This window comes from Vollenhovia emeryi, unplaced genomic scaffold, assembly GCF_000949405.1.
Source record: "Vollenhovia emeryi isolate VEMERY1.0 unplaced genomic scaffold, V.emery_V1.0 DF939125.1, whole genome shotgun sequence".
Lineage (NCBI taxonomy): Eukaryota > Metazoa > Arthropoda > Insecta > Hymenoptera > Formicidae > Vollenhovia > Vollenhovia emeryi.
Window position 1 is genome coordinate 2,556,585 of NW_011967241.1, and position 23,014 is coordinate 2,579,598.

Below are 23,014 nucleotides of genomic sequence, written 5' to 3' on the forward strand. Positions count from 1 at the left end.
TACGCGACGATCGATCTTGCTCCCGCTCAAGAAGAGTAAGCGCGTCGGGCGGGCGTTCTAAATTCCCTCGGAAAATATTTATTAGACTCGGCGGGGACGACCGTCGAAAGTCTCTCCGAGAGGTTGAACCTGCGAATGACATAGACTTGAATCCGCCTGTCTTCATAAAATTAATCAAAAAATGCCTGTTCCGCGGCGCGCCACCTGCTATCTGAAGTTACTGTCAAAGCGCTTCGGCGAAATTAAATTTTTCGGTAAAATTACTGTCGCTCGCGTACCTAATATGATGCAAAATCGGGATTACGCTTCCTCTTACGTTCCCATGGCGTAGTATCGTGAAAACATCCATAAATGCAATCCATAATTATTTCATTTTCAATACGTTTTACATTTGCATGTAACATAAAGTAGCTCAACAAAGTTCAATGTTAGTTAAATATTAAAAGCGCAAACCATTGCGCAAACATTGAAATAATATTAGTAACATCGGCGGGTTTGAACAGTAAAATTATACCGCAAAGTTAGTTGATGAAAAAGTTTTCTTATTCAGTTACATTTCTAAAACTTGAGTTGCATAAAATTCTTGCGCAAAGAAAACTTTGTTTTTTACTTAATGCCAATATCACTTTGTTTCAAGAGAAATTACGTCTCTCAGACTTGGGACAAGAAATTGAATATTGGAGGGTAAGAAGTTGTGACGACTAATGATTCTCGGCATATTTACTGTGAAAAAAATTGATTGCAAATTCTCTCCCGATGTTAGGTCCCTAAAATATGTTTGGCTTGGACGTCCCACGTGTAATAGATGGATTCGATATGTTAATCCGTGTCCACTTCGTCAGTCGCACAGCGGCCGCGTGACAGAAGAAAAAACTTAAAAATCCATCGAGACACGCTGAACGGATGTCACTTTGTTCAAAATTCGAGCATCCGCTATCTAGCGTCCTTCGTTAAGTAAGCGACACTGGTTGTCGCCGTCACCGGCGTCGTCGTCGACAGAATTTAATTACTCGACGGTAAATTACTAGGTAATCGAATTGCCGGTGCCTAGGTCGCTTATGAAAAAGCAATAATCAGTGCGGATGAAGTCGGCGCAGCTGCAATGCGGCGCGAAAATTTTCAATAAGTTTACTCAAATCAAGATAATCTCGCAAAAATTCCTAACGAGATCACTTAAAATGCCACTTACTTAAATTAAATTAATCGTGCGTGTTTACTTACTCAAGCGTCAAATTTTAGCATCAATCAAATAAAATCTATTGCAGTATATTCGTATATTAGATATGACCAGATGATGCTACTATGATAATTTTTATTATTTTCTTCTATTGTGCTACGTACATCGAATTATAAATTGTCTTTATATTGAGATGTTGTTCTGTTAATTAGCACTGTTGGTACTTTCTTCTTTTCGCTTCTAACTGTTCTCGTGTATTCGATAAATAATTTCCGATTTTACTTAACGTTACCATGTATCGTGGGATTCAGTTGTCGCAAATAATCCACGCACCAAACTTGGATTTACGACTTGGTCCCTTAAATTCTCGTTAACGTGATTAGGAACGTAATTATGAGACCGCGACATCCTCTCCGGCAATCAACGCCGATGGGCAAATATGGCGATGATGTAACCGACGGGAGGCTTGGAGGTAATCAGACATGTAAATGACACGTTTACCTCTGAGATTTGCATTAATTCCACTAATCGTTTTCATCAACATCGAACGTGGATTCCAAGGGAAGTTAAATCACAGAGAAAAAGATGGGTCTTCCGCAACGAATAGCAAAAGAACGTAAGCTTCATTCCATTACTAAACTGAGAAAAATGTCCGATTAAATATAATCGGATAATCCAATTACATATAATAATAACAAACGGATACAGCCAATTAAATTGTATATCCGATGAAAAATATGGCCGGTTTTTCGATATCGGTAACTGCATTTTATCGGATTTAATCGGAAAATGTAACCGGAAAAATTAACCATCGGAACATTTTTCTCAGTGTATCACTTTATTATCCGAAAGAATTCTAAAAGAGCCTGGTAATAATAAATCAAAACTAATGATTACCGTTATTGCTGTTAATGTCAGATAGCAGCACTGTTTAACAACGTTAACAAAGAGAACATCGGAAGCAAGATTAGAAAGTTTGCAACTCAGGTCCTTTTTAAATACACGCGAATTACGATAGGTATTTGCGCCGTGAATAAGTTCGAAGTACGATAGCAACGTTAACGTAAATAGGTGCATCGCAAAAAGTACAGACGAGACGAAACAAACACTGAAGTCGTGAACAAGTTCGAAACCGAAAGCTCGTCGCCGAAGAGGATTTGCTGCTCGTGCGCGTCTGTCCATCGGATGTTTCCGAGCGTGTACGCGAGGTTTACGAGCAAACATAGCGGCGTCCCCCTTGGTTTGCGTACCTCCGTATAGCGTAAACCGAGACCACCGCGCGCACAGACGGTAACAGGAAGGCAGGGACTTCCAACGACTTGGCCAAAGTTGCAAACTGCAGATTGCACTGGACCGACGGTCGTATAACGTCTCGATCTAATTGCGAGCAATGTTTCTCTATCCCCCCCCCCCTTCGGCATACCGAGATTTAATACTAATATCGCACTCGCAGTTATGCAGATGTTGTCTCCCGCTACCAGGTAAACTGTACGCGATGTATAATCGCACTATGTGGCAGTCTTATAGACAGTACACTCCACAACGGACGGAAAGATAAGCGGAGAATAAGTCATGATGATATAACGACAGGGCAATATTCTTAGTTAATGGAAACGAGTCGAAGAAAACAGAATGATATCGTATTTCATGTATTTTTCTTTTAAAAAAAATATATAATTTTTCTTTTATACCAAATACGCATATTGTGATGTACAGTTTCACAATTTTGTTAAAATGTTATCTCTGCGCGAAGAGAGAATGTTTTTTTAAAAATTTACCCTGAAAATCGTGTAATCGTGAGACAACATGGCATCTTTTAAGAATTGTATGAGTTTTTTTTTATTTCACCGTACATTTTACTAGTAGAATGTACGGTAACATTTCAAAAAACTCTCATACAGTTCTTCAAAATGTCACATTGTCCCACGAGTACATGGTTTTCGGGGTAAACTTTAAGAGAAAATTCTCTCCGTGTATATATCTCTCGAACTATAATCCATAATGCATTCTGTTTTAAGATACAAAGTCTCTTTGTTTTATAGCCGTATATTATGATTAATCCTTGGATGCGTGAGAAAGTTTTTTAAAACCGTCCGGTAGTCACTTTTCCATGCAACTTTCTTTCCAATATCTTGGGTCACACTTTTTCTTCTTTGAATTTTTAGAGAAACTTCAATACTATCCTTTTCATAAGTAAAAAATTATGGAAATTATTCTTCCGCTATTGGAGCTCTTGCAAAATTCATTAGGAAATCGAAGGGCGAAGATAAATCCGCGGTCTATATAAAAAGAGCTCCCGTTCACACTGATCTCTGACACTTGCCGTTGCGCGCGATCGTCTTGTTAAGCGTGTTTTGGCACGATCTTCCGGCTCTTGTACTCGACCGCTCTCGCGTTACGAGAGCGTAGGGTCTGGCTGGTTTTCGATTACCCATCTCGAGACCACCGATATACACCAGCCATGCATTCCATTACCCTGTAACTATACGGTGGCGACCCACGTAAACCCGCTAATGGCAGGTCTGTTTGTATCTTTGTATGCGTATACCGTGCATATCTACACCTGGAATGTAAACTAGCGCATATAAAGCTGATTTCTGCATTTGCTATCCTCGGCAAGCGGTATCGCCTAAATTGTATTTCGGGCTTCGCACAACTTAGGCAAAGCCGGTTGGAGCGGTCTACTTAGGTATTGACAAGTATGATCTACAGCAGCACATACTTTACAATATATGCGCAATTGTCGTGTCGCAGTATACGTACATTTCTCAAGAGGAGGATTGCGAAATGGCGAACTGCTACGAAGCTAGTCTATAAAGACAACGATACTGATTGAATAAGCGGATTGCACATTTCTCAAGAAATGTCTCGATTGAAAGACCAATTTTTTATCGATTTATTTGTACTTATTTTGTATATTATTTTATAATAGTTACTTGGCGTTGATGATTGACATCATTAATCTAGTAGAAATCCCAATCTTTACATAGACAATATTTAGTTTAGTCCATTAAATATCCGATCAATATTTGATTTTGAATTAATTAATTCTTATTTTAATTAGTTGATTATTCGCCATTGACCTCAAACATGGTGTTTCCCACATAATTGGGAAAGGAGGGAGAGAGGAGGGAAAACTTAAATATCGCGTATTTAACAGTTCTGTGTACGGCCGACCTTATCGGCGCGCAATTCACAAAAGTCGAAAATATACGCGTAGACATATATTAGAATTTTATTTGGTCACAGTTATATTATTTCTAACGCAATATATTCAATTGTAGTAGATAATTTCAGCTAAAATTTTATGCGAAATCGTCGTTTGATATTGCCGATCAATATTTTCGCTCGTTACTTATGTTTATACTTTTTAAATCTTTTCTCTTAACGCCCAGTCTTTCTCGCCTTTCGTTAAAATTTGCAAGTTCGTGCACGAGTTTACGTCGAGATTTATGAAAATGGCAGATCCTTAAGAGAATTACCTTTTGCCAGGTGGTGCAGCGAGGGAAAAAGTACTTGTTTTAAAAGATCTCGATACTGAGAAGAACAGAGAGAAGCTCTCGGCAAACACCCTAAAAAGGATTACCTACGTCCTCTTACTTCTAAGAGCGCGATACAAAACTGCGCTGTTAAGCCGGACGCTTAAATCGACGTACTCTTGCTGATAAACGATACTTTTCTTCACTCTATATTTTGTCGGTAACGTGTCGGGGATCGTGTAAGAATCGCACCTCAAGTGGTATAGAAAACGTGCCGAAGATTCGTTACGAGATATTAATAATTGTCTAGTTCGGCCATTAGTATCGCCAGTTCCTTAAACATTAATTAGATTTTTAATTATAAAACTATTATAACATATTACAAAAGTAATGAGTTATATCGAGAAAACACATATTGGCGCTTCAGTCTCTGCTTGTATTATTTCATTGACGGATCAGATAACAATGCCGCGTCGTGTAAACTTCAACTTAAACTTCAGTATTCTCTCGCTCATTCCACAATAACCATGGAAGTGGTATAGCGAGAATCTTCTGCTTCTCTCTCAGACGAAACTGTCTGTCCCGAATTTTCTATCCCGCACAAGGGACACAATGCCTTTCATCCTGAAGAAAGCATCGTCGCGAGTACGGAGGCTGAACTTCGGCTTGATTACGAATTGACGGTATACCGCGCGATTCTCGCCCGCACTTGCCCCCGTGAGAGGACATGAAGGCGAAGTAAAGGGACGTCTGTCGGTCTTATAACCGGCTCCAATGTAGCTGTAAGAGCAAGATGGGAAAGTACAATTTTATCCGGCGAACAGTCACGTGTCGATTAAATATGTATGACCACTGTGTGGCACTAGACGAAGAGCGGAGAATTGTAAATCAGAATCGGGATTGAGGATGTCAGAAAAGTCGTCGACAAATAGTGGAAGCCCGAATGTATGTATGTCACGTGTTAAGAATACATACATGTTACTAGAGACATGAGAGTAAATTGCTCAAGAGTAAATAGGTAGGAAATGAACGAATTGAAAGAAATGTTTGTTAAAAAGTTAATCTAGAAAAGCAATATGTACGCGATTGTTTAGAGTTCGCAAGAAGAGTCGCGGCACCTCCAATATAATCTCAACGAAAGTATTGAATTCGATACTTCCTATCGTGCGGCTATCTCATATGCCGGCGAGATGTGGAAAAATACATGCAAAAGAAATGCGACATCGTCGCGACGAGATTGGGACTGATTGCAGATGCCGCTCGGCGAACAAGAAAGCTATTACAGCGACATCAATTTCTGCGAGGTGTCCATTCACGCGAGACAATATCGCGGCGGCAGGGACGTTGTTTAAATATTGGGACATGCCGGCGTGGCATGGGTTATTGAAGTTTCCGCAGACCTTTTTTTATCGAAACCGAAAGAGAGAGAGAGAGAGAGAGAGGAAAAAAGGAGTTTTCTTGCGATATCATGCTTGCGGGCGTAGCTTTCGCGAACGACTTTTTGAACAAGACCTCCTGACCCGTTTAAAAGTTTCGTGGCTCTGCCTTCTCCTCTTCCTCTTCTCGCTACCCTTCCTCTCCGACTCACCGCCTGCGCCTGTTTTTTCACATCCTTGTCACGAGTGTCTAACTTTCGTGAAATGTTTCCCCTTTTCTTCCACTCGGTTTTTCCCGGGGAATTATTATTGGGGCGGACGTTTTAAGGTGTTTCCGTTGCACGCTGTGATCGCGTATAAATTTGATCATGTTATATAGAATCCTCGATAGTTCTATAAAATTGATAATTCTTGTGCCTTGGCAAATCTCTCGATGATGTTTCTTTTAATGGCTTGTTACGAGCCTTATAGCGCGATAAATATAATTGTATCAATAATTTATTATTCAGATATCGTGTTTCTGATGAACATACTAATGTCTTGTAAATAAGCATTGGAAATATTCAAATGTCATCCGATATTCAAAAACTGAGATGGGAAATTATTAACCGCGGTACGATCTTATTTTACAGGAACTCGTAATTACGTAATTTATACACATAGGTGTGTACCGATTGAGTACTGAAGTCCAATCTAAACATACTACAGAAATGACGAGATAAATTCGAAGCTGTAGTAAGTTCTACTATAAGAAATGGAGACTGATTTTCAGAACAAAATTGATTTTTATATAGTAATTTTATATAATATTATATCATTATTTTATCGACGAACTTCGAGACTATAATTTTTCATTATTTCTTGAATCTGAAATTCGAACATATTAAATTCCGGTATCTTTAATTCTTCGGTACGGAGCTTTTTGAGACCCTTTCTGCTTCGCCAAATCGCTTTGAGACGCGCAGGAACTCGAAAACGCCATTATCGCAGATACCCGGGCCTCATTATCATAAGCGCACGATTTGCGAGGCTCGGCACGGCAGCTGTTAATCGTCACGTTCCCGATTCCCTTCTCGATCGCATTTTCCCGCCGGCTATTAAATAATTAAGTGCTGGCACTTAATTCGGCCCGAGCGAGTCCTGGAACGCGGAAGAAGATCGATCCATCGTAACTGCGGAATACTTCCAGGGAGACGCGGTGAGACTATGTTGTGCTCGATAATGAGAAGTACTCAGCGAGAGCGATGTGTAATTAGAGACGATGGCATTCGCCGAATGGTTGAACGTGATCGACAATCCTCCCTCCCCCTCCCCCCACCCGTGAAACGCCGCGCACGTTTTAGCGATGAAAAGAATCGTCACCGATAATGAGCGACACTTCGGCGGTATGTTCCTAGTTGGATGTTGACAAGTGATTTCGTGAATAATGAAGAGCTGTCCTGAGAGTATGACAGTAGAAATCATTAATTTCCGAACGGAATATTAACAAATTTCTCGTTGCAAGAAACGATTTCGAGTCCGTCAATTTTCCAATCAAAACTGAAAGAGACAGAGATAGAGATGAAAAGAGAGAAAGAAAGAAAGAGAGAGAGAGAGAGAGAGAGAGAGAGAGAGAGAGAGAGAGAGAGAGAGAAAAGAGGGAGGGAAAGGCATTCTTATTTTTTATTATTGTGAAAATATTATTGTGAACAAATCTTTGAAATTGGATTCATTACTTTTCTAAGGTTTTGCCTCATTTTTCTGAAGTAACATTAAAATCTTTTCACGGTAACATTAATGAGTTACATAATATAATATAAATTGTTTAATTAATGAAAAACACTGTACGGGCTTTTCATTATATAATAATGAAATTTAACTGTATTAAGTAAACAGTTGTTACGATAAAATGTAACGAGTTTAGATTTTATTTTCTGTAGATTTCCGCGAAACATTTAAAATTAGTGCAAATAATGTAGTAAATACAGCAAGGCTGCAAAAAGCGATGGCGCATTGAACTCACTAGATTGCACCGCATACGGTTTCTGCTATTGTGTTTCTATCGTTGCCGCAAGGATTACAAGTACGGTTCATTAAAAACGGTTGTTACAGCAGCGAGAAGCGTGCCATATGTACCTCGTCTAACAACGGTCAGCAGAAAAAGGAACGTGGAAGAACAAACTTCTACCTCTACAATGTAAGAATTTCCGATAAACGAGTTACACGTGCGTCATTATTTCTCGTCCCGAGTAACAAACTTCACTTTTTTTTAACTATCGATTTGCAATCGGTAGTCGAATTGTGTACCTACATAAGATTCGTTTGTTTCATTCGCGTAATATTGTTCGCCAGTGGAATGTAAAAATTACAACAAACACCTGTACGTTCATTCGGCTTTTTTTTTTTGACGAGCCGAAAGGGAGATAACGAATGACGATCGGCGATCTGGTAGTTTGATCAAGCACACGATCGGATCAAGCGACTACTAATTTTGCACATCGCGCAGTTCTGTGAATGGATGAATAGACGGATTAAAAAGCGTTTAATTACATCCCTTTCCGCAAGTTGGATTATTGAATCTGTCCGCAATGAATTTTCTACGAACTGTTCAAATCACGAATGCAATATCACGAACGCTTAATCGATAATTCGAGTTGCACGTAATTTTTTTGAATTCTCGCTTATTGCGAGTGGCCACAAATCGCAACTGCACTATTACTTTAAAATACAAATGCGAATCGAGCTGTTAATCTTCTCAATGTGCGATGTTACATTGTACGCCAATGTATTTGCATTAAGCGCAACGACTTACCGGTTGTTTCACTACACAAATTTTAAAAGCTTTTTTAGAATTTTTATAAGAAAGAAATCGTCGCCCTAAATTTTATGTGTATCGATCTCTAAATTATTTAAATAATTTTATTGTAATTTGAATGTTTGTAATTGCATCAAGCTTTATTTTTTACAAAATTAAAAATCCTTGGCACTAAGCTATTTGCAATTGGGATTAAATTCTTGCTGCAAATTAATGAAAGATTTGTGAGAAATTATGAATTTTCCGGTTTAAAAAGATGATTATTGTACACACGCCCATATCTTTTCATAATTTTCATTAATTGTAATGTGCTGCTGAAAAATTATTAGATTAATTTAATTTGGAGGATTTTAAGTCCTGGTACATAGTATATGTATTGTATATTAAAAGAGACATTGTAAGTTGAGATCTTTCAGAAACTAAAATCAATTTTTTTAAAACTCAGCGCGTTGCGACACCCAGAATATTACGTACAGCTCAACATCTATCACGCACACTTTTCACCGAACAATTTTCAGCAAAGCCCGACTGCTCGACATTTGGTATGGGAGCACGTACGCAGCGCAGGCTAAGGCGTAGAAGTAATATTCAGGTAAATCCTGTACAAGTAGTCTCTTTCCACGTTAGATGTATTTCGCGTGCTTGGAGTTTAAAGATGCTGTACGCACACTTCAAATCTACGAAATGAACGTATATTTCAATGTGTTCTCCTAAATACCACACATTGATCTAGAAAGTAAGAATGCATGTAAAACTTTATTTAGAGAAATATTATTACGCGAGAGAGAGAGAGAGAGAGAGAGAGAGAGAGAGAGAGAGAGAGAGAGAGAGAGAGAGAGAGCTTAAATATTTTTTATAATCATACGACGTTTAGAGATTTCTAAGTTTAGAGATAGAATGGCAGACATATATGGTATATCTGTATGAGAGATTTAATTAAAAAATTTAAGAATATTATTTCGCGGAAAATATGAAATAATTGAATTACAATATCTGAAAATATCTACGATCTGTGCATTTCACACAATCTTCTGAAATATAAATAAAAAAAAGAATTCTTATGGAAGTAAACAGTTAACAGGTTTGGTTTAAATCGAATTCAGCATCTACCTCTGGCGCTTCGCAGTTGTAACATGGGTGGTTTGTTATTCCAACGCGGAAGGGACGCCAACGCTGTTCTCTGCCAACTTTGCGCACGGAGTTATGTCCTCGCGGGCAAATGCTGCGCATAACTTCGCCACGAGTATCTGGCCTTGCTCGCAGCTACCACTCGAATGCTGCGGCATATCCTGCGGTGCGGATAATATTGAGTTATACTTGACAATGCATACAGCTTCCTGTGATATCAATAAGCGAAAATTATTTCATTAACACGTCCGAAAGAACAACAGTTGTCACTACGCAATACTTTCGAAGTACGGTTACTAGCATTTTTGTGATTATTCACAAGTTACGAATACCATTAGCATGAATCGCTGGATTGTACACGGAGAGAATTTTCTTTTAAAATTTATTCCGAAAATATTGTAATCGTGGGACATGACATTTCAAAGAATTTTATGGGAGTTTTCTTTGAAGTTTTACCATACATTTCACTAGTAATTATACTTATACAATTAGTATACAGTTTACTAATTAAAAGTATGGTAAATTTTCAAAAACCCTCATCAAGTTCTTCAAAATGTTCACGCTCACATGACTTTCAGGATAATATTTAAGAGAAAATGTTCTCCGTGTAACTAAATAATTTAGACATAAGTATTAAAAACACACGAGAATTGCAAAAGATAGGAAAAAGATGAAAAAGTTTATAGCACAAAGTAGCCACGAGTAATTGTTGCCGAAGATATATTTATATATTAAAAATATGTGTGATATACATAAGGTCTACCTTTTATAAATATTCTTTCTATATAAATTGTGACGAGTTTCCACATTAAGGTTTTGTAACCAAGCTGCTGCCCCCATAAATAACTTTCTACCCCTATATATTGTAAAATGAATCGATAAAAATAATGTTCTTCTTTTCTTCCCGATAACTACCCCCGGTAGTAGTACTAAAATTGGGTGCGCAAATTCGTGCTGAGCGAATCCATGCAACAATATTTCACGTTTGAAAGCACCGTATGCTTTTCCGATACCCGGCTGGTTTGTTTTCCTGTTTGCCTACACAAAGCTCGGCGCTATTTTCACATTTCAATCTATCCGACTATAGAAAGTCGTTACACGAGTGCAATCGACTGTTCTCGTAAGCAAAACATTTTTGTGTTTTCGCGTTCTATTCGCGAAGAAGCATGTCCCTTATACTTCATGCGGGTGGCGTTTGCGGAGTTAGACATTTCCGCACAGATAAAAAAAATTACAAAAACTGAAGCCGAAAATTCTATTTATGCCTCAACGCAATGTGATCCAATTCAATCGTTTTATCTTTCAAATAATATTTACGCATGCGGATCAAAACAAGTTGCGTATAGGCAAAACCTTAAATAACTGACGAGAAAATTGAAAAAAAACTCGACTCCATTTTTAATTTTATAAAAGATCGTAAAAATATCTTCAATATAATAGAATATTAAATATAAAATACACATGTAGTTTCTAGCTGTGTAAAGCATCTTTTATATAAAATTGTTCTAATTATTGTGAAGGTGATAGTGTTTCATCACTAAAGCGTTGGCATCTAAAAAATACGCTAACAGTTCCTCAAATATTGACTAACGAATCTCCATCTGGTCGATTCACGGGGCAACGTTTTTCAACGATGCGAATAATGCACGATCGACGTAAGTTTTCCGAAAAGATTGTATCACACTTGTTTTGGCCGGTCTCTACTGTATGCCGCAAATTGATCGGAAATCAAGTTCTCTTTGGACCTCAGGCGTTCGACGAACTTTGGATCATGCGATTCGTGCGTCGAAGATGCGGTTTACCACCGTCGATTCGAAACTCGCGCACAACTCCGGTACCGTATCAAAGTGGTTTTCGAGCCCGTCAATCCGTTACCCCTCCTGCGACATAATGGTGTTAAATATCAAGCGAATGTTGTATCACAGAGTTAACGTTCCACATGTGAATTTTTGTCACGCTATCGGCACAAGTATTTTTTTTGAGGATTTAAAAAAATATCTTCGCTGTATCAACATTTTAGACGGAATTTTATCGCGCCCGTATGAATATTGATTACAGAACTGTATCACTAGGCAAATTGAATTCGATTGTTGCGGATAACAGATTTGAATTTCGATGTTTTTTATCGAAAAAAAACACGGCCCGAAGAAACACGCGTATAGCCGAGAGCGTGTTTGACGTCACGCAAAAATACACAAAGAGATTTTATTTCACCGTGTCTAAAAGGACTCGGCGAAATTTGTGAATTCGTGGGTGCGCCCACCCATCGCGTGTTATGGAAAACAGATCGACTTCCCGTCAATAAACCGCCATTCTACTTTCAACGCGCAATACTCGCGCATAATGTGGATTTATTTTAATTAACGTCAATTCCAAGTCAATCATATGTAAAAATCTAATTATTATGCATCAATTGGGGCAACGTATGGTTAAAAATATTTTAATTAGCGCGCGCTAATGCACCGAGGCAGGCTCGATTATCGACTATTGCTGCTGATTGCTAGAACGGAAAGAGAAAAATCGCATAGAAACGACCAACCGATTCGAAACGGGAATAAATTTGTGGCCGTAATTCGGTAATCGTTTGGCTGGAAAGCGATTAAAGCCGGCACTACGGGGTTTATAACGATGGTTCGGTTAACGTACGTATCTGCAGTACGTAATGCAGTCCCGACTGTGAACGATCGCAGACACTTGTTAGCCACCTAATTAGCAGCGAGACCGAAATACCGAAAATAAAAGAAATTTCGCAGATGTAAATGCAAAGGCCGTGCAAAGAAAATGCACGATACAAATGCGGGATACAGAGAAAGAGAAATGTGGAGGGAATGGAAATAACTGGAGAAAGAAAGAGAGAGGAGGGAGATGGAGAAACAGGTAGAGATCGTTTTTATGATCACGCCTTTGTGCGTGCACAGCGGTACATAACGCCTCACGCGTGGTAGCACGCAGTAAAACACACCGAAATTAGTTTAGACCGGAGCCTATGGCGGGGCGTAGCTGAAAGAAAAAACACTTGCGAATCCACGGTAACCGCATGGCTTTATTAAACCGCGAGGCAGAATTGTTAACGTTGCTCATTGTAAACATTTCTGTGAACGTTTGTTGGCGATTATCGCAAGAGATATGCAACAACATTGTTGTGTCGTGCCTGTCGTGTTTGCAGATACGCATTCTTATTTCTTTTACATTTTTAGCTGCTTACAAATAAAATAAAAAACAGATATACATTTGTACTAACGGTACGTTTGTACAAAAGTTGCTAATAATATAAAAATGCAACTTGTAGCGAAGCTTTTAATAATGAATCAAATATTGAAAAAGGTTTTTCTTGTGTTGGATGAAGTACAATTTGTCGTATATGGTATGTTTTTGCAACACGTGTTTCATTAATTAAAAAAGGCCACCTTTTAATAAAACGTTTATCTGTATTAAAGTTGTTTGCGTGATATCTTTATTGAATAAGTATTAAAAATTGGTCTCATTAATATTATTGTCACTATTATATAATACTAAATTTTTATTGGAGCAGCCAAATTATTGCATTGCGGTAAAATTGTATTCTCGAGGTAGAGGGAATCGTGAAACATAAAACTCTGCAATTTTCTTATCTATATTTGCATAACGAAATAACATACCGAAATTATGAAAGAAACGAGCGATACTCACGATCAGCGGAAAAGTTCCAATCTGTTGATTTACGCGAATTCTAGCGAAGCTATCGGATGCAAAGCGCGAGCGAGAATGGAGAAATAGCAACGCGAAATATTTCCAATCTCGAAGTTTCATGCTCCAAGTTCTCGCATTGAGCCATCTTACCCCCCGATGCCTGGTCCTCTCCTGCGTCGCGCGCACCATCCTTTGCACCCGCACACAAATTGCACCCTTCGCACCCCCGCTGTGCTCGCTACGTATGAATCCTCGGCCAGAGAAATAACAAAGTTCCCGGGCTCTAGACCGAAAAGTTCGCAACGGTTTTATTTTTATTTTTTTTTTCGTTTCCGTTTCTTTGTCTCTTGATCAGGCGCGTCGCTCTTTTGACCACTTCACTTTCGGCCTATCGCGTAATTTCACGAGCTACAAAGAATTTTCTTTCGCAAAAAGCATGATTTCTGGCCACTGTTTAAACATAGAACTATTGTACGGATATGAACAATGGAATACCTAATTAGATTTTTTTTCGTTCTCCCTTCTGAAAAATTTCGCGTTCGGGTGTGCGATCGAAATATCACAATTAATCGTACTTGTGAGAAGCGTTAATTAAGATCACAACATAAATATTTCATTAATAAACAGAACTATTTTGTTATTATTGAATTAATTGAATTATTTTACACAATATATTATCTCTTGTTTCCTAGGCAATTTATGAGAAAATTTGTTATTAAAAATACAGTTAATAACAAGTCTCATACTTTGTCATTATTTAAATGTGTACGCCGAGACATATAGCGTTTTTTTCGTATATAAAATATACACAAAACATCATAAGAGAGGAATGACGAGATATTATAACTTTGAGAAAAGCATTAAAATCCCTCGTAACGACCCAGCTCTGTTTCTGGGTCGCGTCCAGAATATCCCAAATCTCTTTGCCCGCATGCCAGATTCCTATCTCCAGCATGTGAAAGTCTCATACATAATTTACTCCGCATCATGCGAGTGATCTGCAAAATTAACTTAAGCACGAGCGCGTCGCGCCAACTCGGAAATGTGCGAGAAATATTTACGCAGCCGGAGCGAGAGTGTCCACCGAAACGGCCGGTATCGATTACGAACGCCACAATCTAGGGAGCTGCAATTCGGCGCGTACACTCGGGAATCAAAACGCATCGCGGTAAAAGGAAGAGAGAGAAAAAAAGGATACGGAGCGGAATAGAGGGAAGGTTTCGCGCAGACGGATTCCTCCTCCATCCTTTTGTCTCGATGTTTTCTCGCAGGACTATCGCACTTGACGGGGGCTTCCGCGGCCGATGCTTTTCCGGATTGCGCCCGAGCCCCATCCATTTGGCCAGGTCGTCGATTTTCCTCGGCGACAGGAATAGCGCGAAAATCGCATCCGCTTTTTTTCCCAGGGAGCTAAAGATCGCCCCTGCGAAAATACACGTTGTGCAAATCCACTCGCCGATTTTCGTCGTATTATCGCGGACGCGGGCGTCGAGTAATTTATTCGCGGGCTTGCGCGCACGCTGACATTTTTCTATCATATCGGAATCATAAAACATTCGCGTGACAGATCAGCGTGACGTATCCTCGTGACAAGTGTCGCAGTTTTGACGGGAATATTGCCACTGACGTGCCTTGCTTACATGTGTAATATCTGACCGTCGCAAATCACGCCGGCTGCGCTCGCTTGGACGCGTCGAAAAATTGCAACTGTGACGAGAACGCGTCGCGCTCTAAAATATGCACCGGCAGTATTTTTGACAGCGAAACGAGACACCGGGAGGCCGCGTATAGAGGGCATCGCATAATTTTTGTTTATTTAAATTGTCATACGAATGTTTCAGCTGGTACCGAAATTTTTTTAATTAAGCAGCGGCACAAGCAGAATTCAGGATGTAAAAGTTGAGGAGATCGGATAGTTTATGCATAGATGAATTAAGCACGCGTGACAAATTGAATAATCAAACGAAATAAATATGGGCGGCATAAAATTAATATAATCACTGTCTGTAAAGTGATCAAATAAAATAATATAATAAAATATTATAAATATATACGTAGCACAAAATTGATATAAACACCAGCTGTACAGTGACCATAAGTGATGAAGATTTTCCTTTCTGTAACGTAATGATGACACTTAGAGAATGCACCTCCGTTTTATATGCTTAACAGAGTTTTTACACCTAATCTCTGATGCTCTCTGGCGAGATTCAATGCTCCAAGAGCATACGAATCATTTCTCTGACCATTGGCTGCCATCTTCACCTCGCCGCTATCCCTAGAGAAATTTCCATGAAATATTGCGCTCAGTCACGTAACATGAATTGCGACCGTGGAATTTCCGATTCACTTGCCTTATGTTCGCGCATTTGCCCCTGAATTTCCACTTACGTGCGCCCGCTCTGTCCGAAGGATCGTGATTGAAAAATCTGAACAAGAAAAAAATCAAATAATATCTCGAAGAGAAGGATCTCTGCAGGCATCGTCGAGACACGAGATGTGCGCGACTACGAGTATTTCGATACACACATTTATTAAACATGCGTCTCGCGCTTACTACACGCGTCTATGAAATGCATTTTTAAAAGGTACCTTTCGCTAAACGGGCCCTGATCTCGCATAAACGTAATACATAATTCTATAAGGGAGACATATGGCAGGAATTTTGCAAATTTCCGTTTCTTCCGTGCCGTATAAATTCTCGACGCGTTAAAATGCATGCCGCCGGTCGGGCGGAACGACGTCTTTGGAAGAACATCTCGAAGTAATTTTTCTTTCCAGCAGCGAGTCCCGGCGAAATGGCTCCAGCGAAGCTGGTTGCGGGGAGATCGAGAGTCTCCGATTGTTTTTTTAGAATTTTTTGAGTTCACCTGCAGTGGCAGAGAGAGAGACAGACAGACAGACAAAGAGAGAGAGAGAGAGAGGGTCCGTGCGCCGCCGCCGTGCAATTTCAAACGTTACGATGTCCCCGGGGAAGCGAGGCTACAAAGTAATTTTTCCCTTGCTTCTCTCTCTCTCTCTCTCTCTCTTGCTCGCTCGCACGCCGGATATTCCCGGTGAAACTTAAAAGTGCCGCGAAACCCAGTTTGCCTTCTATGACCCCTTTTGACGCTCGCCTATGTAGTTCAAGTACTTGAATAACGAATGTAACGATGTTCCCAGCCCGTAACCTACGACGTTCTATGACATTGTGCGCGGATACTACTCGCGTAAACTAAACCGCGCTCTCAATATCATATCGTACGTTACGTTCGCAATTGTCCAGAGAAATTCATGGCTATCAGTGCGCATTGGAGAGGTAAAGCCCTCCTCATGCCAGGAGGACGATTAGAATTCGGGCCGCGACTTAAATTGACTACCGCACGTCGCTTTTTTATGGTCAAATGGCGTCGATCGCCAAATTGACGCGTTAATTATGAAACGAGCAATATCGCGGCTGCACGTACGAGCACGGAATACCGAATCGACCGCCCAATTTAACCCTTTGCAGTCCCACTCATTTGGTGAACCAGGTAGGATCAAATTATCCATTCATACGAAATAGCGGAAAGTGCGCAACAAGGCGAACTGTTAAAATAATTTTTACCATCAAAGTATTAATCGATATGAAATAACTGCGATAAATAACAATGCTTTTTCAACTCCGGTCATAAAATTAACAGATATGTTTATCTATTAATACACGTCGAAGTAAGAAAATTCATCTAAAGTAACAATGCTCTTCTCTCCAAGTAATATCCAATGATTTGCCTCCTCAAAGCAATGAAAACGGTCGACCTGGTAAATAATTTCACGGATTGCATCTTTTCGAAAACACTGATGCACGGCATCCACCGAGCACATTCAACCAATGATTCGCCTCGACTATAGTCTTTTAATACGGTCTTTTATTACAGTTGACATTTGGATGCAAGCCAGTCCAAGACTTTCTCTGCCATTCCTGCCCCTTTTCCCAACCTCCTTTTGCACTGCCGCTTCCATATTCAAGGATATTAACGGTAGACTACAGGCTCGCATGCAGAATGTATTTTCTACATTTTAAAATGAAACTGCAGTTGCCGCAAGTGCTGCTTAATGCGAAATTTTAATGACGGCAATTCCTCTTGAATAGCTCTCAGCGAATAGGCTCCCGGCGAGTCGTACAGTTTTACATTTATATTACCAATTGTTATATTATCATCTCTTCAAATGCCTGTCGTATTATACAATTATTATAAAAAGATATACACTCCTTTGAGAAAGAAGCAAAACAATCTGAAATTCTTTAAAATAAATAACTTTAGAAATGTCTGTACATTCGTGTCTACGTACTTTGGAGCATATGCCAATAGGGGCGATTTAATCTGAATAGTGAGGGCCGGATGAAATTATTTATATGAATTATTCGTAAAAGGAGACGGATCGTGAGATTATGAAAATTTATTTCAAAGGCGGATGAAACCAACTCGTAGCTAATGGTGAAAGCTAAGCGTGACACGTGCAACGAATGTAACGTTACTATTCAGCAACGTGACTGAATAGATTTGGTTCAATATCAGTCGTCTATAGAAGCGAGCGATCGTATAATCGTCGTTCGAACCAACGGATAGGGTTTCAACAATATCATTCACATGGCACTAAATCACTTTCTATTCATTAATCATCAAGCGGTAGGGTACGTCATAGTGGATTTATATCTCATTTCGGCATTTTGCTCGCTCCATTAAATTCGCGTGGGACGAGAATAAAAATCTCTTATTTCGATAATCACATTATATTACTGTATACAGTCGATTGACACTTAAACGAATTTTCGTAGCGCGCAAAATGGAAATTTTGCCACTATCTTTCTGTAGGACAAAACTTTTAGTAATAAAAAATGTTTTTTTCGCAATAAACCATCATTTCTAATCCGTATATAAACGTTCAATCTAGAAGTTACACTATTGTTCTAAAGACAACAATAAAAGTTTAATTTCAATTTATTATCTTGCAAGAAATGATTGACAATTATCGCAGGAAAATAATATTGTACTCAATTACGACGAAAACGCCACACATCTAGTAACACCGCGATGTACTATGAAAATATGGTGTGATGAGCCGCAAATTCCGTAATGATTATTGCCAACTAAAGTTAGCTTCGCGCAAATATTTCCGTAAGACCGTCGGAAGTTCAAACAACGCCGAGGCTCTCTCAGAGCCCCGGCTGGCGCAGAAAGCGACGTGTATGGCCAGCCGAGTATGAACAGACCGCATTCCCGCGGTCAACGAGTAGCGCGGGTCGTCGTTTGGTCGGGCAGTGGATACAGTTAAACGACATTGCTCAGCACTCAAGTAATTCTCGTTCTTTTGTACACGGCCAGCACGGAGCTGAGCTAATCCCTCCTGTACACGAATCTCTCGGCTCTCGGGGCTGATATTTTCCGGTACGATTGGACCCCTTTATGTGTACGTACTTTTGATTCGTGCCATTCGATCCTATCGCGTGAAAGTGCCGAGGTATGAAAGCAAAAATGAGCGAGGAAGCGTCGCGTTTATCTTCGTTAGAGATTGACGAATTTCATTCAGCCAAATAATTATTTTGTCAGAAATTAATGTCGTAATTCTTGGCGCGGCGTATTAAAAATACAAATCCTCGACGTAAATGATGCATGATAAGTAAGCTTCTTTCATAATCAATCATCGTTGAGAAGAAAAAAAAACTATCAATCATTTGTCCAAAGAATTTGTGCTGAAGGCGAGCGTGTTTCCTCTTTCGCTCGACAATCTCGTAAACAGAATAACGTACGGAACAAAGGGATACGCTTCATCTGTATTACCCTTTCATATAATCATATAACATATGGGAAGGTACCGCAGTTCGTCCTACTACGGATTACTCGCGGCGAAGATTAAACCCCGGCCATCGCGTACTATTTTCCTCCATATTTGCGAGCTGCCTTGCTGGCAAAGGCGAGAGCCTTGGGAAGTGAGCAGCGAGAGCTTTGATACCTCGCTCGAGAAATAATTCACTGTTTCGTTCGCTGAATTTCAAATCCCGGCGACAGGCAAACATCCGCCGACGCTTGGGTGAGCAGGGCTTAATAATTTATAATCCCTGTCAAAGCCGCGTGTCTCTTTCTTGAAAATACCACTCGTTTCTGAGGTCATCGGCTTCAAAGGATGCAAGGTGCGGAAACAACGGACGAGCTGTGTAGACTACTATTGCTCCCCCCCCCCCTCTCTCTCTCCTTCCCCTTTCGGTCCATCTTCATTACGCGAGATAATCCCGCGGGAACAATGCGTTATTCTCGTATGCTGTGCTAAATACATGTGTCAAAGAAAAAATTTGCGGCGTGGTATTAAATCGTTTTGTACCATCAGTAAAGTCGTTCGTTTTCGTTGAGCAATTTATCTAACAAATTGCCAAGGAAAAGCCTCTTTGACTATGATAATAACACATGACTGTATACATTATTTACATTCGAGCAAAAGCTCATTTTTGTACAATGCCCAAAACGGACGTTTCGTATAATTTAGAAAATAGAGAGGACTCCAATACAGTTATTATAATAGCTATAACAAGCATTATATTGTCTTTCTTGATTATCAATTGCATCTCCAATTAATTGCTTTCTACTTAACGTTTAAAATTTACACACATTTTGCTTATTAACGAAGAACACTTACCTAGAGTTTATATTCAATTTTTGTACAGATGTTTATCCACCCTTTTATCCGTTAAACACTATCGGGAAGATTATCTGCTGTTGCAGAGTGGCGGCCAGAGTGGTGTATGGACGGTAAGCGTGATTATACTGTCGATTGGCACCTGGGTGGGCAGAGTCGGGCCACGTCCAGCGGATGGCGAGCTCGCGCTTCTGACGTCGCCGCGTGAGCGATTGGAAACCGTTCGACAGGTTCTTTCTGAGGTGCCTTTGATCGACGGCCACAATGACCTACCGTGGAACATCCGCAATTTCCTCCATAACCAGTTGGCGGAGTTCGATTTCGACAAGGATCTACGTCAAGTCGCGCCCTGGAGCAAAAGCGCGTGGAGTCAAACCGATTTGGTCAGACTGCGGCAGGGCATGGTCGGCGGTCAGGTAATTGCAAGGCTACGCGCACAGTCGTGTATTCAAAGAAAATTCCTAAGTAAAATAATAAGATGATTTTATTTACTCTTAATAAGATACTCTTCGATGGATGAAGCTCAATATTATTTGAACAGAACCTCGCATAACTTTGTCTGTAATTGTCAAAATTAGAATTGATTATCAAATTTCTCACATGTTTAATGCAAAATGCACGTGTTCCTGTATGCTTTTAACAATCTTTCTCGATATCTCAATCCAGTAGTTATCTACGCAAGATGCGTTCGGAAAGCGGCTTGTTATTGTTTGATATTATGCAATGTAATAAGCAATCTAGACTCGGATGTTGCGCGGAAACTATGCTAGAGATGACTAGGCGAGTTTCAGGTGTCGGCGATATTATGAGCGTGACGGATTGAATGCATCGATTATCATCGCATGCGAGCACTCAGGAGCTCGTTAGGTCTGAATGATGCGAGCATTAAGCGCATATCACGCTTGCACGCACACATATATTGTAGAAATGATAGTGATCTAAAGGGAAATAGTTGTTGTGTGCAGGATAACAAACGAAATGTAATAATCTCGTCGGGCCTTTCTCTTTATTTTGCTAGTAAGATTTGAAATAATTCTGCGTATGAGACAAATATCGTTCTAATAAAATGCAACAATTACGCGGGAAGTTGTGCCGGACTGGAATTTAAAAGATAAAACACTTTTTCTAACGCAAACAACACTGCAAAGAGCGCAAGCAGCTTGCATTCTTCTTTTGTAAAGTGAAGATTTTCTCGACGTTTCTCTTTAAATATACGAAAGTACGGTTACTCACATCTGAAAATCTTTTCCAACAATTATGCAACATCGCATCAACGATTCTTTTCTAGTTTTGGGCCGCTTACGTGCCATGCGAATCTCAGCATCTTAACGCGGTTCAGCTGACTCTGGAGCAAGTGGACCTCATTAAGAGGCTCATAGAAAAATACTCCCAGCACATGCAATTTGCTGCATCGTCAAGGGGTAAGTACAGCTCGCCGTAATGCGAGCCGTAATGTGCCACGATCGACAAAGCGACAGCTCTATTCAACTACATTTTTGACTTCTAGAGATTTTGGAAGCTCACGGGAGGGGCAGAATAGCTTCCCTGATTGGAGTGGAGGGTGGGCATAGTCTAGGAAGTAGTTTAGCCGTTTTAAGAACACTTTACCAGTTGGGTGTACGGTACCTTACACTGACACACACCTGCAACACTCCGTGGGCGAAAAGTTCGTCGGTGGAAGACGACGATGAAGATGGTAAATTAGATGCAAGTTTGGAATAAACATCTTCTTCAGAATGAGTGGAGCTAAAACTTGCGAATTTAATCTCATAAAGATTCATGGATCCACAAGTAGTTCAGAAATTAAACTACAGTAAAAATTTTTAATAAATAAAATGTCTCTGTTCATATATTTTGTTCCGATACGTTTTTTAAAAGTAATACAGCAATATTAATATTACATTAAACATCAGACTCTATTACTTTAAATTATTTTGATATAATATTGAACATTATTTAATGCCATATTATATTAAAATATATTTTGTATAACATATAAATTTTCTCTTTGGCATAGAATGTATCGCAATATTTGGCTACTTAAATTAGAAATTGTGACTAAATGTTAATGCGTAACACTACATATATTAAATATGTAATAGATGATGCAAGAGCTATTATTAATACTGTTTGACTAACTTAAAAGATTTACATCGCAGTCTTTTTAACGTAGATCCACAAGAACATAAAATAACGTTATTACGTCTTTCAGGCGGAGGTCTGACGACATTCGGTGAGACGGTAGTTAAAGAAATGAATAGGCTCGGAATGCTGATAGACCTCAGTCATACTTCAAGGGCAACTATGAGGGATGCTCTAAGAGTCAGTAAAGCGCCACTCATTTTTTCACACTCTTCTGCGTTCGCTATTTGTAATTCTTCCAGAAACGTGCCCGACGATATTCTTAAGCAACTGGTAAGTGCACAGAAATTTTCATAGTCCGTAAAATGCATTTAACTTTGTTAGAAGTTGTTTCGTTAATTGCTTGAAGTAAAAAGAAGAGACATTTATTTCAATTACAATATAACTTTCAAGAGTTGAAGCGGAACTATATAAAAATTCTTTCACGACCCTTTCATAGAAAACATTTCGCGTGCTAATTGCAACAACGATAATTATATAAGAACGATCAGTGCGGGTTAAACGACCTTCTCGCGGCAAAATTCGCGCCCTGTAAACGCGAAAATAGACAACTGGCGATACGAAGGAGCAACGCGATGTGCCGGCGATAAAAACCCTT

The 23,014-nt window shown here is 39.6% G+C and overlaps 1 protein-coding gene across 2 annotated transcripts in view; it reads left to right on the forward strand.

The window, feature by feature from the left end:
- The window catches only part of LOC105569257 (dipeptidase 1-like), a 99,767-nt gene that overhangs the window by 73,822 nt on the left and 2,931 nt on the right, over positions 1 to 23,014 (forward strand). The window contains exons 1-5 of one of the 2 annotated variants that reach the window (XM_012025581.1): positions 9,304 to 9,418; positions 20,361 to 20,690; positions 21,563 to 21,695; positions 21,782 to 21,970; positions 22,487 to 22,689. In XM_012025581.1, coding sequence (XP_011880971.1) covers positions 9,371 to 9,418; positions 20,361 to 20,690; positions 21,563 to 21,695; positions 21,782 to 21,970; positions 22,487 to 22,689 — 903 coding nt within the window. In that variant the 5' untranslated portion in view covers positions 9,304 to 9,370. Of the gene's footprint in view, positions 1 to 9,303; positions 9,419 to 20,360; positions 20,691 to 21,562; positions 21,696 to 21,781; positions 21,971 to 22,486; positions 22,690 to 23,014 lie in introns of those variants that run through there. The other variant, XM_012025582.1, reaches the window with a different exon arrangement.